At 38.1% G+C, this 17,457-nt stretch overlaps 1 protein-coding gene across 2 annotated transcripts in view; it reads left to right on the top strand.

Moving 5' to 3' along the window:
* The window catches only part of LOC140343615 (leucine-rich repeat and fibronectin type III domain-containing protein 1-like protein), a 49,169-nt gene that overhangs the window by 27,626 nt on the left and 4,086 nt on the right, over window positions 1-17,457 (top strand). For both annotated transcript variants that reach the window (XM_072430365.1, XM_072430364.1), the window contains exons 3-4: window positions 6,754-7,250; window positions 9,970-10,044. In XM_072430365.1, coding sequence (XP_072286466.1) covers window positions 6,754-7,250; window positions 9,970-10,028 — 556 coding nt within the window. In that variant the 3' untranslated portion in view covers window positions 10,029-10,044. The remainder of the gene's footprint in view (window positions 1-6,753; window positions 7,251-9,969; window positions 10,045-17,457) is intronic.

Genomic DNA, 17,457 nt, shown 5'->3' with positions numbered 1-17,457 from the left:
CCGGTAGCTCAGGGAAATCATTGCATCTTACTGTCATAATACCAGATTTCATAGAAGCTTGTCATTACAAATGTTCCTGCCTACTACTCTAACTGGGTTTACCATCTGGGTGTTCCCTCTGGACAGACACACAAGAGCCCACAAAAGCAGGAACAAAATTTGTTTTATATACAGTCAATTAGTGGTAAAGCAAAACATTTAAATTTGTGCTCTTGCCTCTACATTGTTTTTATTGATGTGAAAACATTCCTGTCAAACAAGAATGAGACCAAGGATATTCAGATCATTTTCTTGGTCATTAAGAAAGCTTGAAAGGCTGATCACCTGGTGGTGTTGTTCCTGCTTTTGGGGGCTCTTTTGTGTCTGTCTAGAGGGGCCTCCCAGATGGTAAACCCAGTTTGATGTTGATGGGCTTATTGGATGATTTCACCACATGTGTGTTCACTACACATATTTCCCTCAAATAATAATGACCCCTGAAGAAGCTGAATAAGGTCTTCAGCGAAACGTGTTGGTAAAGAATATGAATTAATAAATGTTTCTAAAGATATACACATATTTTTGAATGTGAAGTGTTCTCCCCTGGGAGTAAAGAACCTCCTATATATAATGAGGAAAATATTTGTTTTTACTTTAGCACAAATGGACTGTATATAGAACAAATTTTATTATTGTGTTGCAACCATTTGTTGATGTCAATATTCAAGTAAGGGCAGCCTTTCTTCTTTGCCTTAAACAAAGATTTGGGTCAAAGTTTACCTTCTAAAAATTTTTTGTTTGTCTTCAATATGTGTGAAATCTAAGGGTATTCTTGGCTTTCAATGATATTTGCGACCCAACTGGGAGGATCCCATCAACTTCCTGTCCCTGTGAACCAAGACAAAAAGAAATGTCTACATCCATAGCTGAGTATACATCAGAGGAAAATAAGCTTTGGCATCTTCAATGAAAGGTTAAGTTTAGATAGGAGGTAAGGGTTGTCACACTTTCCTCACTAAAGTGCAGGTGCCTCTCTCTTGCACATGCAGGAGGTTCTGACCTTGGACATGCCAGCTCTTCCAAGTTTTATCAGTTTCGCCCATCCCACTGGCCAATCAGGAAATAGCTTCCTAATCATCTCTGACTATTTAGCTAGCTCAGACACAACACTCAGCATTCATTCAACATGTCTTCACTAGTGCCAAGCCCCTAGTTCTGCTGAGTACTTCCTGTACACTTGTTGCCTAATTTAGTATTTCCCCTCTCCAGCTGCTGTGTGAACTCCTGGTTGCCCAGTATGTTGTTTCCCAGCCTATTACCTTGTCACCAGTGTCTCCTTGGTCCCCTGTGTCTGCAGTGGCCCCTGTGTCACTGGTGTCTGTTTCTTGGATCCCTCGTATTTGACTCCTGGCTTTTACCTGACCTCTCTTGCTTGCTGCCTGCCTTGACTCCGGTCTTCTTTGACAATTATTCTGCGTAGCGTGTATCTTCCAGCCTACCATGGTGTGCCCAAGGACCGCAACCTGGTGACAACCTGGCAGTACAACATCCTCACCAATAGAGGCTCTGAAGAACACCTGGTTGCCGCTTAGATTCTGTGCCTTGGCTCTTCTCAGGGCTTACACCATCTCTGTGCAAGCTGTAGCACCCCCTAGTGGCCCTGACTCCCCAAGCGTGACAAGGTAGCAGTGTAGTTACTATATCACTTCCATGAACCATGCCCATGGTTGAGTTTCTGCCTATAGAGGCTCACCCATGGCTGCACAAAAGGAATGAATAGGGGCATTGGTGAGCAGTTCACCTGAAACAGCTGCCACCTGTTCATTAATAATTTGCAAAGTAGTTGAGGCGGCCAAGTGGTTGCCAAGGAGCCAACTGCTGGGAGCCACCCAAAAACATCTGTTTCCACCTCCACTCTGAACCTGGACTAATTCTTTCACTCTATACCAAATATTCAGGAACTTTGCACACACATGTTTTTGGTGGTTCTCAAACATGTCTTAGTTTGGTTCTAGTATGTGCTGTTGAACAATGGCAACAAATATAGAATGAGCAAAAGAACTTAGCTCATTCAATGATGATATTCTGCACGGAGAGAACTTGGATTGGAATGGATTATTGGACATTAAACATGAACAATGGACACCAAAGAAAACTATTCAATGTACATACACAGCAAATTTTGCACTGCATTGTAACAAAATCTGGATACTAATAGCCTTGGGGGAAACATATTGATTTAAATTGTTAGTGAACAGCTGTATGTCCTTTTGTGGCTAATAGGCCCTTAGAGAAAACATAGGCATTTAGTCTTTTAAGGGCACATTCAGATGTGTTCTATCAATAGCGTTTAGTAAACTACATAACCCTTCATTTCCACTATGGGACACAAATCTGGCATGGAGCTTCTTTGGCCTCTGTATCTCCTTTTTTTTTTATCTAGACCAAGTTGTCTAGTTTATAGGTACTGTAGATATGGCTGGGAGAACCCCACTGTAATTAATATAGCTCATCTGTCAGTATGATGGCTGCTTGCTGTGTATAAGTACTTATAGCTTCTAATTATAAACAGAATACAATAGGTCATCTGTTATTTGCACTGGGAATCCCCAGGAAAGTCTTTCCCTCCAGTCTCTGCAGGGATGCGCTCTTCTCCATTAATGAATAACCTCTATAGTTGCCATCTCCATTCATAAATTAGAGTCAACTGTGGATAATTCCATTACAAAAATAGCCCTTAAACTGTGTCCTATTTTTAACAACCTTTATATAATGCAGTTATTTTTTTTCTCTATTTTAAATTTACGTTGTTTTTCATTTCTGAACCTTTTTAAAATGGTTTGTTGCAGAAACCTAATTGCAGCACTTTTCCAAAAGCCACTAACTGTACAATAAAATGTGCACTTTTGATAATTTATAAACTACTTTAATTCCCAGGTGGAAGAACATATTTTGCTAATGATAATAAACTGTTATAATGCAGAAATATCGGAGTTGTAGTGATGTCCAAGCATCGGTATCACCTTGGGCATCGGAGAACACTATTCTGGCACTGCATATGTCATTTTAATTGTATTTCAATTCATAAATGTGAACAATCTATGAATTGTGGTTTACTGGAAAAAAATGTTGCATGCTCAATGAAAATACAAAGCGGTATGTTAGTATCCCGATCACAATGGATATGCATTTTTGCACAAAATACCACCTTAATGCACATGTGGTAATGACTGCAGCAGTTTAAAAAGTGATTTTTTTGTTTGTTTGCTTGGAAGGCTTTTTTCAGTTCTTCACCTTTACCTTTACCTTGGTCTGTTGGATTCCTCTCTTATTGTTGTGTGCTTAGTCATTTGAATTGATGATGTATTTTTCTGCTTCCATTCTAGTGAATCTTGTTCTTTGCTCTTCTGGTATTCATTCGGGGTTATGCTCCATTGCCTCATCACCTATGTTGTTTGTGCCTAGTGCAGAATGTTATCCCAGCCATGATCAAGGGCAGCTGTGTACTCTTTTCATCACTTTTTCCTTTTTGCGTTATTCATATTTTCTCTTCTACATCAGCCTTGTCCATCATTTTCCTGACTTTTTGGCATCGGTGTTGAACTCCAATGGTCTGTGATGTTGTGTTCCTTGCTTATCACCTGTTCAGTCTTTCATTCCATCTTCCCCTTGGGATATTAAAAAGAACTTATGCTCTATTTTCAATGTAAAATTTCAGCCTGAGTTCCAAAAACACAAGATAAATTCACTCACTAAAATAAAACCTGGAACAGATCCATTCCATATTTGTTGGATCACCCAAGTTCACCCATTATAGTCATTTCTCCATTCTTATGAGCTTTAACAAATCAGGCCCAATCTGTCATCAACGGCGGTGTCTACTCTAAGGGAGGTCTGATTGGATGGGAATCTATATTCAGGCCCAACTGGTCTGGGTACAAATGCCCATATTCCCTCCTTGTCCAGCCTTTCCCTACATTAAGTAAGTCATAGAAACTAACTTGTTAAAATATCTGAAAGGAAGCCTCCAAGCACCAATCTGTCATAACAGGGTAAGGAGACTTTTTTTCAGAAGTGTAATTCAGCTCTTCAGTAATCTTTCAGTGATAAATGTGCTACACATTTTAGGAACATAATTGTTTCCTTATCTGTGTTCTTTTTATTCTATCTCTGATAAAATTCTCAAATTGATTAAACTGTAAAAAATCCTTGCACAGTGAGCCCACATAGCTTGATATAGAAATGTATTCCGAAGCTGAAGATGCTTGTGACACAGCTATATACAAGTCTATGTGCTCGCTGTATAGACATGGCCAGTGATCAACATGATTTTGGCTGAAAGATAAGAAAAGCTGTAGCTTAGAAAAGGGCAAGCTGTTTTCTTGAGGTAAGTAATTGGACATAGTTGGTGTCTAACATAGATTCATTGTTGTGTTTGACAGAGTTTCTCGACCTTTTTAATATGGGGGACCCCTTAAAATAACTTTTAGGTCTTCAGGGAACCCCTTCTATAATTACTATATGTACAGCTTACAGTACATTAGTGTGGTGGTCAGTGGGAAGAATGCCTCTTGCTGCCCTGTGGGAGGGCTGCCACATTTACAGATAGCTAAAAAGATTATTGGCATCCAATAAATTGACCTTAGAGACTAATTGTTTATTGCTCAAGGGAACCCTAGTAACCTTTGGAGGAACCCAATGGTCAATTGAACCCTGGTTGGGGAACACTGTGAATGTGAAGCTTAATCAACAAATCCTTATCACCTACCCAAAATGATCTTACACAATGGGAAATTGACTTTGAAATCACACTCTTTGCTGAGGACAGGTCCCGAATATGGATCTATTAAAACATTATTGCATTTTAAATGAATTATAAAGTACTGCTTTGATGGTACCTTGTGCTTGGTAGAACCAACATCGCACATAAGATACGATTAACATACAACCAACATTTACTTAAACAACCACCCCCTAAAAGCAATTAGGAAACAGAAACGGGAGACCCAAATTCTGTTCTGGGTCTTAGTAGAGGAATGTGGGCTTTAGGGTATTACCAAAAGACAATAGAAATAGTAATGAGCATATTTATTAAGCACTTCCTAACAATTAACAGAGTAAAAAGTTAAAAAGAGTAAAATGTGTAGAAATAAAGTACTGTACATCAGCAAATTTCGTATAAGTCTGTTAAAAAAAAAGATATCAAGAACTTAGTTTAATTTATTCAGAAGGTCCTTGATCCTAAAGTGTTTCACAAGAAAAATGACCCCACATAATCCCAGGTCTGTCATCACTTTGTATTTACAGCTGCTCTTACCCTGGAACATTTATGAAGTTTAATAGGGTGTTGTCAGCAAATGACACTGTCACAGTGACAGCAGAGTTTTGCTGATTGCAGAGCCATAGTCAGACTGACAACTAATTCCTGCACCATGCAGGAGAAGACAATGGTGATGCAGAGGCAGGAGTAATTAATTGATTACCTGCTCCTCCCAGTGCTAAAGGTAGGTAAAGGTAGGTGCCTGTTCTTCCTATGCCTAAGACTGCATCTGGCTTAATCATTATAAGCAGGAGATCAATTTACCCAACCATGCTCTTTGCATCTCTCAACAGACATCATACCTGATCATTCTCAATCATATTTAGTATTTAATGAGTTACTGACCTGGGCATGTGCATCTCAAATGTCTGCACAGCTGAAATGCATGTGTTCGTTCCAGGCCAATGACTAACAAAATACTAAAGGCAGGATAATGATGACAGATCCAGAGCACATACCTTTAGAAACACCTCAGCAATGGCAGTTCTCCTATTTCTATAATATCAGATCCTCTTTAATAAACCCAAATAACCCAAAAGTATGATCATTTGATTGGCAGCAGGCAGAAGGCTTCTTCATGACCTACTTTTCCATAAGCTTCACCTGCCCAGTTCTGTTACTTCACATTATTCCCTCTTAGCACTCATCTGACTACCTGTATCAGCTCTAACATTCTGGATCCTCTCTGGCTGCCTTTTCTGTGAAAGGGGATGTATGCTGTATTTTGTATGCATTTTTATCTTTAGCAAAAACAGTACCTTTTTAACTCATACAAAATATGCAATAAAACATTTATATAAATATATATATATATATATATATATATATATATATATATATATGATATATATATATATATATAGTTAGAGTTAGTTTGTAAACTTTTCTGGGCAGGATCCTTTCCCCCGTCCTGTGTCACTGTCTGTATCTGTGTGTCATTTGCAACCCCTATTTAGTGTACAGTGCTGCCTATTATGTTGGTGCGAAATAAATCCTGTTTATTATTAATAATAATAATAATAATAATAATAATAATGATAATAATATTGTATTTGACAATTTCCATAAATCATTTCCAGACTCCTTGTCACAATCTTACCAAACTAATCCTAACTGTTCCGAGAAAAGCTTTTTTTATACAAAATGTTTTTGATGAACATTGTCTCACTTTTAAGAAGATTTGATACAAAATCAGAAAAGTGGAACGGCACGAGAATTCTTGGCAGGTGAACACTGGAAACCCCTTCAACAGTCTCAGATGACCCCCGGAGGCCCATCTAAGATTTGGTTGGGAGGCCTCCAGATTTCTAGTTTCACCCCTGTAGGTTGAGGTTTATTTTTGTACAGAAGCCAGGAATTGAAAATGAACTTTAAATGGAATGGTAGTAAGGACGTAAAGGCTGCTTCTCATCCATGGCTATGTTTGTACTAACCTTGTCTTCTCCACCTTTCAGAATGATCCCTCCTAGTAACAAAAGCTTCTTGGTCAATGACTTGGCTCCAGGACGTGAATATGACCTCTGTGTCCTGGCTGTCTATGATGATGGAATGACCTCTCTGACAGCTACCCGGATGGTGGGATGTGTCCAATTCAACACTAAAGAAGAAAGTACCCAGTGTCAACCAATTCATACCCAGTTCCTGGGGGGCACTATGATTATCATCATCGGAGGAATCATTGTGGCTTCTGTTTTGGTGTTTATCATAATCTTGATGATCCGATACAAAGTGTACAGTGGTCAGGAGGAAGGGGGCAAAGCCAGGGTCAGCAATGTGTATTCACAAACCAATGGGCAACAAGGCATGGCCTGTGCCCACTCATGTGCCAAGCTAGCAGGAGCACCAGAAGAACTTCCATTAACCACAGATTTCACTACTGAAGAGGAGGTGTCACCGAACACAAAAACAGCACATGGCACATGTGAAGGAAGGAATAACGCCTCCAAACAAGGTGAGGGCGTATCATAGACAGGCCATGTAACGAAGAGTACTCACTTTGCTAATGTTGGTTTTATCAGTAGTGTAATCTGGAAAGGAGAACCCATAACAAGAGACACACACAAGGTGCATATGCTGACTTCCTTCTGAAAATAGTACTTGCCTGGCTGTCCTGCTGAATCAGTAGCTTTATTTCTTTCCGTGTAACTGACCCAAGGCAACTATGCAGATAATGTTTTTTGGATTCATTGTGACAGCACCAGCTGCATAGTTGTTCCTAATATTCTCAGGGAGTCCTGAAGTCAGACACATTCAGACAACTAGCATTTTCAGAATGAGTTTGGAAATGACAATCCCTGAGTCTTAGTCATTTCAGGTTTCTTTTAATGTTAAGCTCCAGGCAAAAACCTGGATATACCAGGGACATACAGATCAGGGCGCTTTTATACCTTGCAAAATATTTGTAAGTCTTTCCATACAGTCTTGGGATTTATTGGGAGTTGATTTTCTCTATTGCAATTAAGTAACACTTACAGGTCTTGTCCCTTTCCCATCCTGGACTGGACAGGGAAGGAATAAGCAGCAGACTTCCTAGCTTCTCTACCTGCCCTCATTCCCCCAGCAGGCTAAATAATGCAGTATAAATAATTGGTACCTAGTGCTGCTTTTTACATTCCCAGGCTCATCTCTCCTGTACTGGGTAAAATGCAGATTTAAAGTCAAATGGAGTACTTTCACCACTTGCATTAAAAAAAAATAATAATTAAATACACTAATACATTAATAAACTTCCACAATGTATATCTTATATATGTGCCCTGAAGTTCAGCCTTAATTGAGCTTTTCTTATATTTATATTAAAGTAAACTTTGTCTTGATAAAATGCCGCCAATGACCGCTGATGAAAATGTCAGCTGACTGGTTGGTATATTCATTTGCCAACTTATTGTATTTATGTATTGATCTAGAACAAAATGTCAATCAAGAAATTTTGAGAAATGTCTAAATTCTTTATGCATTTGCTGTCACAGACAATGTATTAAAGTACTGATCAGCAATGTAGACACAGCATTATCAGCAAATATGTTTCCCTAATATTAGATGCTGATCTTATGATTTAATTTAAAAGTAAAAGTAAAATTACAGCAGCAAAGAAAGTTTGGATCTCCACCCCTGCCGGGGCTGTGAAATATGGCAAAGCACAGAGTACAGAGTAAACACAAATACAAATCCTTAAACAGGTAAAACAGCTTTTATTTATGTATTTCCTTTGTTTATTTGTAGCTGTTTGCCTGCAGCTTTAATTAGTTTTAATGAATGCATAACCTCATTCATTCGTGTTCTTTAAAATGCCTGGAGTTCAGCTTTAATACACAGATGTGAAAATATCAGTCATCAAACAAAAAATGGAAAGAAAATCCACCTCTGCAGATTAATTTGTCAATGTTTGTTTACTAAAGATCCTTTCCACTAATAATCCTTCTACAACCTTTCCCAGGCTAACATGTGTTCAGCTGCAAACTGCATGTTTCTGGTGTCATTGGGTAGCTTAATAAATACACAAACATGGACAGATCTGGTAATGAGAACAAGCATAGAACGTGGGCGCAAGGAAAGGCTTAGGGTACCCATAAGGAGGCAGTTATATAGGGAAAGTACAAGTCTTTTGTTCCATTTAAATTATATATATAGATATATATATATATATATATATATATATATATATATATATATATATATATATATATATATATATACTTATTTGTTTCATCTATTACTATAATTTATTTTTTTCTACTTTTAAAGCTAAACATTCATTAAATTTATATTCAACAATAATCATATATCATATCATAATCAAGGATTATTCACTTTGTGTGTACCAGATACCTGCAAACCAAGTTATTCGGGGTGAATTGGGTGAAAGTTTAGTTATAGGCAATGGCTAAAAACACATGTAAGTGAATTGCATGGATACTTATTATTAAAGATACAAAAAGCTCACAGTATATTAGCATGGTGGTCAGTAGGAAAAATGGCTATTACATTGCTGGCCATTGGGAAGACTGTCATCCTTACAGATAGCCACAAAGGGCATTAGTCTCACTTTAACTAAACCAAAAGGTGCAAATTGCTAATTGCTCCAAGAACCCCTGGAATCCTCTTGAGGAACTTTAGGGTTCTGCTGTAGGTTTTTTTAGCTTTGTTGTTGTTGTTGTTTACAGCCATTGAAATGAAATGCTGCAGAAAGAGTCTTCCTTAGGAATTTGAGGTTGGGATGAGCGAGCGAAAATATTATGTTCGATCTCGTAGTGAATCTGCCCTTTCTCACTTACCCAAAATGTGAACGAGAAGGGCCTTCTGATTTGCCGAGAGCTCTCGCCGAACAGGAGGGTTTCCAGGGCTGCATCATGCTGTGGCTGCATTCATTGAGAAGAGTGTGGGATCCCAGGGTACTAGAGGTTAATTACCCTCTAGTGCCCTGGGGATCGCAAACAGGAGTATTCTCAGGGCTGAATGTAGCTCTGGGAATCCTCCTGTTTTAATTTCCTCTTCTGATGGTTTCGCGAAATCGGAACCTTTGCAAGTTCGAGGAAATTTTCGCGAGTCAGCTTTTTGTGGTTCCTACAACTTAGGCCTAAAATTCAAAAAATTCACATTCTGAAGTTTAACAACTGATTGCCAAAAGTTCAGATTATCATTCTATGTCCATCTTTTTGTTCACTTTACAGCTTGTAAAAATTCTGCAGAGAAGAGACAATCTTCTGAGTGGACAGACATCAACATTTGATGGCAACCTTACCAAGGTAGGAAGCACTACCAATTATCAATGGAATGTGAGACCATAGCAAAATTATGAACAATAAATTCAACAATTGATAGTGATATAATATATTAATCTGTGCAAACTCTTCAACTTGCACCAATCCTAGGGGTAACATTTTTTTACACAAGATTCACGCAGCTGCTACCTATATTGTACACATTTTTCACATTTAATGGGATAAAATATCATTCATGAGTAACAGGTAATTCCAGCACTCCCGTTGAATACATATTATACAGTTGTTTTCTAAAGATTGGGTATTCTTTGCCCAATTTCTTGTTCCGGTAATTTTGCAACTAAAAAGCTCAAACTTTTAGGAGTATACTTTATAATTGTAATGCCCAGTTACATTTTCTTTTATTTAAAACGGTGATAGGATGACAGAAAATAGTAAATGTGGCATATATATATATATATATATATATATATATATGTTTGTATATCTTTTTTTGGTCTTCTGTAAACAGAATTTAGGGGTTACATAAAATCAACACATGTTGTAGGCTGTCCAGGGCCAGTTTTGTGGTCAGGCACTCACGTTTTCCATTGCCCCAAATGACAAGGGTGGAAGCATTACTATGTATTTGGAGCCCCCACTATTCTATTTAAACCTATTCAATTTAAAATAGGAAATGGTGGAATCTTGAGGCTGTTTAATAGTGAAATCCTGAAAAGAAGTCAACAGTGGTGATTTTAGTAAAAAACAATAACACATCTGCATTGCTGGATTACCAATCTCTTCCACCCAAAAATGATACAAGCGAGGGGCTTTTTAGAATAAAATACTACTCCTGTGTTTTACTGATGCATGGTCAAACTGCTCATCCTTTCCAGCTCTGTGTATATCTAGAGTTTACTGGATAGTCCAGGTAAAAAAGCTTTATATGTACATATGTCAAAGGATTCTTGCCCAATACGAAAAGGTTGTGCTCGTGTGAGAATCTGACACGTGTATAGCAGTCTCCCAACATCGTTACAAATCCTTCAGGACGGATCCATGAATGACTGATGGGGAACAACCTCTGTACACTTTGAGGGAGGGGAGCACAGAGGGGTATGGCTCCCTCGTTCCCTCTCCTCCCCTCTCCATTGAACAGAACGGCGCTGTGTGTACAACACTTGTTCATTCATCTGCCACTTTTTGCTGCTGGAAATAATCATGAAAGATGGTTTCCAGTGATGAAAATTGCGGGTGTAAACGCAGCCTTTAGAAGAATAAAATAAAAATGTAAAATGATGAATCAATTAGGTTTGATAACCTGGCAATTTTCTCATCATAACACCTCCCATCATGTTTCATTGCAAATCCAAGGATATCTTTTTATAAAAGTCAGCAGAGGGGGAGATCAAATACAAAAGAAATATGTTGTACTGCTTGAATTTGTCCTAATAAGATTCAAAGTCCATTTGGGAAAAATCCAAAGGCAAGTTTACACCAATTGGTTTAAAAGGTAGACAACGACTGTGAGTCACACAGTGGGAAACGCTCGCCTGCTGTGTACAGTGAATGAGCTAACAAAATTAGCCAAAAAAACGGTCTATTTGATTCCAATGGAATGAATTTAAAACATCGATGTTTTGACCAGCATCAATAGTAATGTACTGAAAAGAAAAGCTGGGGAGATAAATGCAACTCGAAATGATGACAATACGCTGAATGGGGAGCAAGCAGATCAAACATCTCACCAGCTTTTTTTCTTTTTTATAATTGATTAGCAGCACAAGACCCAACTTCTATTGTATGCCATTTCGCTCTTCTGTAACTGATAGGCTCCATGAGGTTTACCAAGAACTGTCATTCCAGTGTTGAATAAGGGGCAGCACAAGGGAAGGAGGTCCATGTTGGTGCCTTGCTTGAACTACAAGAGATGGCTACAAATTTGTGGCCAGAGAAGGAAAACAACCAGGGACCCGTCAATGCTAGGGACAGATTCATGTGAGATAAAATAAGCCTAGCATACAAAACGTGCCATAGTTCTGTATGAATTGTTGAGCATGGTTAAATATGGATGTTTCTGAAGAAAATGGCTTATTTTAACACATTTTCTCATATCTTCCATCATCAGCTTCCTTTATGACTCTCAACATTCAGTCAGAAGGAATCTCAAAGTCAAATAAAGTCAGTGCCAGAAATACTTTTCCTCTGCTAAATACTGTAATAATGTAACAGAATATAAAACCCAGCATGTGTCACTGATGGTCTATATCTGACTGTCCACTTAGGGCCATTAGTCCAAAATATCCTATTGGTACTGGCCCAAGGGACAAATGCCCCCTTTACCAGCTCAGTCCTTCTTTGTTACTCTATATTAAAATAGATTTACATTTTCCTGTCTTTTTCCATTTCATAAAGTGCATCTAATATAATTCTACTGGAACTATGGCTTGTGAGACGTCATTGTGTGCAGTATCCAATTACTTGTGAGACAATGCCCAATTGGGGAGCTATCGGGAATTAGACACATTTTTATCATTCAAAATTTTTATGGACTACAAAAAGTTTAACAACGATTAAAACCTTTGCCCTGATGCTAAAGGAATGCCACGGTTCATCGTGTTCCTTTGTCCGAAGTCCTTTGAATATACATATTACTGCTCATTACTGCCAGTAAATTCCCCTCATTCCTTTAAAATGTAGACACGGCCATCACATATCAAACGCTGTAATGAAAGATAAACATCTGTAAGCTCATAATCCACTCAAAGCTTTTTTACAGGATGCAGTAAGTAGGTATCATAGTAGTGCTTGATTGTATTTCTCTCCACATCTAATCCATATAGAATCAGTCTTTTAAATATAAGATGTCACCTTTGTATCAGTAATTTTGCTTTGGATCCCTTGCACTATCAATGAACGAAGAAGAATGATGACGAAGAATGAAAGGTCAATAAACCATAGTCATTATTGAAGTTTTGCTTATATAATTTGTATTGCCAATAAATATGGATTACCCCAAAGGTCTAAGGTGGTTCTATGTCCAATGCATTTGTAAATGAAGAAAGAAAAAGAAATCAATCTGTTCAAATTATATGCCACAATGGTCTTGTCGCACTTATCTTGTAGTACTACATTTAAACCACTCTTACCATATGTTGACAAATAAAAGTCCATGGCAAATGGGAAATCAAGCCAGAGTAAAAGAGTTATAGGTCAGTACCATCTGAGCTATGGACATCTAGCTGTTCTGTAATGTAGTCCCTCCAGGTCCCAGGAGTCAGGCAAATACATCCATGTGAGCCCTAATGTGTTTCATCTTGATCCTGGACCTACAAAAGGGGGTTTTGGTGCAGAACCGGGTTTTTCTAAAGAAACTGGAACTCCAGATAAAATATAGAACAGCTAGGCATCCCTTATTAAGGTCCTAATAGTTTTTACTCTTTTTGCAGTTCCAATAAAACCTTTTGATGATAAAAATCCATGGAATTTTGGATAGCTCCCATTATTTCCTAAGGTGCCCCTGTGCCCAGACTATTGAGATACAACTACTTATATTTTCTTAAAATGTACAAAACAAGTAATAAATCAAGCCACCCCAACGTATCTAGCTTCTTTTTCTGGAAAGTGGTCAATCTTTAGGTTTCAGCCATTTCTAACAGCGTAGAAGCCTCTGCTGCTTTTCAATATGAGGTGGCTGGAATGCTGCCAAGATTATGTTAAAGTGAAATAAAGCTGCCTGCATATTCTCTAAAAATTGACAGCAATAAATAGGGAAAGTTTGGAGAATTACCTTGTAATATACTTGTGTACAACCGTCCCCACTAATGTATGACTACATTTCTGCGAATTACGTTGGAATAGGAGCATCTTTGCCCCCACTGAAAGAGCTTAGCACTAGGGATGAGCGAACGTGTTTTTAAACTCGTTTACCAAATTTTAAGCGAGAACGGCCGGTGTAAATTCGCCGATCGAGGTCGAATTAAAAAAAAAATTTGTAAAAATTGTATAACTGTGCGATCCGCGGCACTAGAGGTTAGTTAACCTCTGGTATCGGGGATCACACATCTTCTCAATGAATGCGAGGCGAGGCGGAATTCATTGCGAATATCAATGAATAACCTCTAGTGCCCTGGGGATCGCAAACAGGAGGATTCTCAGGGAATCCTCCTGGTTAAATTTCCTAGATCTTTTGATGAAATATGTGCTGCTTAGCACATATCTCATGTCTGTCGGGTTTTTTTGTATATATGTTGTATCTGATGCACTTGTCATGAACTAGATAGTTGTTTACCTGTTAACAAAAAACTTCTGAAAAAAAGTCTATGCTGATTTTACACAACTGAGATGTCTTCATAGACCACAAAAAAAAACTTTTTTCAGGTTTTTATTGTGCTCTATAATGAGATAATATAATATAAGTTAATTTCTCTACTCTTGTACTTTCTCTGCTTGTTAAGAATATGTAAATACTTTAGTGTGCATGCTCAGGGCTCAAGTTCACTTAAAATATCATTTTTCCTTCCCTTTGATCTTATTATTACTGCAGTATACATGCGGCTTTTGTTTTGTGTGTATCGTAATGTGTAAAGGAGGGGAGGGGGGTGCTTTATTAGTTTTTTTTGTGAGAGTCACATTTTCGAGAAAAGTCCCCTTTTCCTGAAATCTCACCATACGATTGTTTGAATTTGGAGGTAAAACTTGCGGACAACACTGTTGCTTAGCAATCATCTTACAAATGACTTCTCAGTCCTCGGCAGTATTTGTGTGTTTTGTGCTGGTATTACATGTTTTATTTATAAACCACCCACATAATACATTTTTCAAAAAGGCAGCATAATAATTATTTATAAACTTAAAACGTTCTACCCCGTGGTCATGAACAGAAGTGAGATTAAAGAACAACATAGTCAACTGTTGTTTATTTTTATTTTCTGCTTTTATTTCAATGCATAACTGCACCTTTTAAAGCTTTGCAGTAAAATTGATACTGCAAGGCAGAGTAGTGAAAAAAATAAAATCAACTCTGTAATTAACATCTTCTGATTACTTTGCTCTGAGTTTGTTTGTACAGGCTCCTAAAGTGAAAGTCCAGGTTTTTTGGAAAAAAGTGGTGAAAACGTCTCCCAACATTGTTCGGTGGAAGATCTTCCAGGTCAAAGTATTTTCAGTGGCAGTGGTTGATTCTCCACCAAAGAATATTTGGTAAATGTTGGTTCGCTGCTTTTTAAACAAAAAGCTTAATTAGCAATTTTTATTCTAAAGAAACTCTATTGACAATACTTTTTACAATATTTATATTAATACTAATATTAAACAGTATTTGTATAGCACAAACATATTACGCAGCACTGATGTATGTTCAGACCCAAATTTGAAAGCTATTTCAGAGAATCTTCAATATACACAACCAAAAATTGTAATAAGAAAAGCTACAGCACTCTCCTTCCTTTAGGCGCCCACAGGCTTTTATAGCTTACTATGGAAATGTTGCAAACATTTTCATTAAAATCATATTATTGTGTGAGTGTATCTTTCAAGTGTCTAACTTGTCTTTTGCAACCAGACATAACATTTTGCTAGAGGTGGGTTAACATGCCATATTGAGTTCATCAGAGGTTGGGAGAACGATCTTTTAATGCTCAACAAATGTTTTGTTTAGTTGGGTGAATGTTCTTAAAAGTTAGATGAACCTGATGTTCCAAAATAGGTGAACATTCTTTAAAAGTGGGAAATTGTTGAGTGAACCCAATGCTTGAGTCAAACCCCATTGAGGTTTATGAAAGACAAATCATTCATCTAAGGGACTGGGTGTTCTTAGGGTATTTGCTCCTTTTCTGTAAAGAACAGATATCCTAGGAACATTTAATCCTTCAAGTGCCTCTTCTAATTCTTTTTTTTTCAAAGGATTGGGGACCCTAGGAGCATTTTTATCCCTCAAGTGCCTCTTCTAAAGGTGCGTACACACTTCCAATTTTTATCGTTCCAATCGAACGACGAACGATCGATTGGGCAAAAAATCGTTGGTAAAAAAGTAACCAACGACGCCGACGAACGAGGAAAGTCGCTGGAAACGAACGACCGGACTGACGGATCGGATTGGACGACGATCGTTGAACATCGTTCGTGTGTACGGTCGTTCGTTGATCGTCCATGTTCAGAGCATGCGTGATGAACGAACGTCCGTTCACTTTACTGTCGTGCACATAGTTCCTCTGTCGCTCAAACGATCGTATCTATTGTGTGTACAATATCTATGAACGATCGTGTCGTTAACTCTATGTGCAGGATCGGTGCTATACGATCGTTCGTATATATCGTGCATGAACGTTTGTCGTTCGTTTTCCAACGATAATAATTGGAAGTGTGTATGTAGCTTAAGGCATTTTGTTCTAAGTATTGGGTACCCTAAGAGCATTTGATCCTGCAAGTGGAAGATTCATCTTACATAAACTTCATTGGGGTTCAACTCAAGCACTGGGTTCACTCAACGTTTTCTCAACTTTAAAGAATGTTCACCTATTTTCAAAGAATGTTTGCCAAAGATCACAAACATTTGGCCAACCTTTTTGCAATCTAAACCTACACATATACTTACATCTAAAATATAATTTATTCCCTTAGTAACTAATCCCCCCCAGAACACCAGCTATGTGTTTGAATTATGAATTGGAAGTCTGCAACTGCTGAGAAGAGTATCAGAGGGTTTTAAGATGCTGAAAGAACCACTCAAACTACTTCTGGGCACTGCTGTAAAGAATAGTTTTAATGTGCTTTCAGTTATAGAAGTTACTTAGGCTTGTAAAGAAAATGTGAATGTCCATTCCTGACCTTAGGTCCACTCTGTAGCCCATATTTGGTCAAATATTACCTTACCTCCATCATAAAAACTCCCGGATATTATTGCCTACAGGCATTTTTTAAATATCCAAGAGGACCCTAACACTGAACAGCAAAAAGAAGATGTCCATGTTACATAGGTAAGGATATAACCATCCAAAGAGGGACCCGGAAAAATGTTTTGGGGATTGGACATCATGTGACCACAGAGTTAGATGGACATTTTTTGATTTTTTAGTTTTAGTCCCAGTGATCATTTAGGAGGGGAGGGGTGGGAAAGAGAGATAAGAGGGTGTTTAGTATTTTGCCAGGAAAAATTAGCCACAGGTTTTTGTTTTAGCTTACCGTGTTTCCCCGAAAATAAGACACTGTCTTATATTTTTTTTGGCTCCCAAAAACACACTAGGTCTTATTTTCGGGGTAGGTCTTAAAAAAAAAAAAAAAAAACTTACCTTTCGGAACACGCGAGCCCGAGTTCTGGCTTCTGACAGGCGGAGTGCATGTAGTATCACTCCGCCTGTGACAGGAGCCGGAACTAGAAAGAAAGCATCGGCTTGTGCGGCTCCGGAGTGTGCACTGCCGCATGCTTTCTTTCAGTGTCCCGCTGCCTTCACAGGG

Source organism: Pyxicephalus adspersus, chromosome Z (genome assembly GCF_032062135.1).
Source record: "Pyxicephalus adspersus chromosome Z, UCB_Pads_2.0, whole genome shotgun sequence".
In the NCBI taxonomy this organism is placed as follows: domain Eukaryota; kingdom Metazoa; phylum Chordata; class Amphibia; order Anura; family Pyxicephalidae; genus Pyxicephalus; species Pyxicephalus adspersus.
This window is presented reverse-complemented; position numbering and strand designations above follow the sequence as displayed.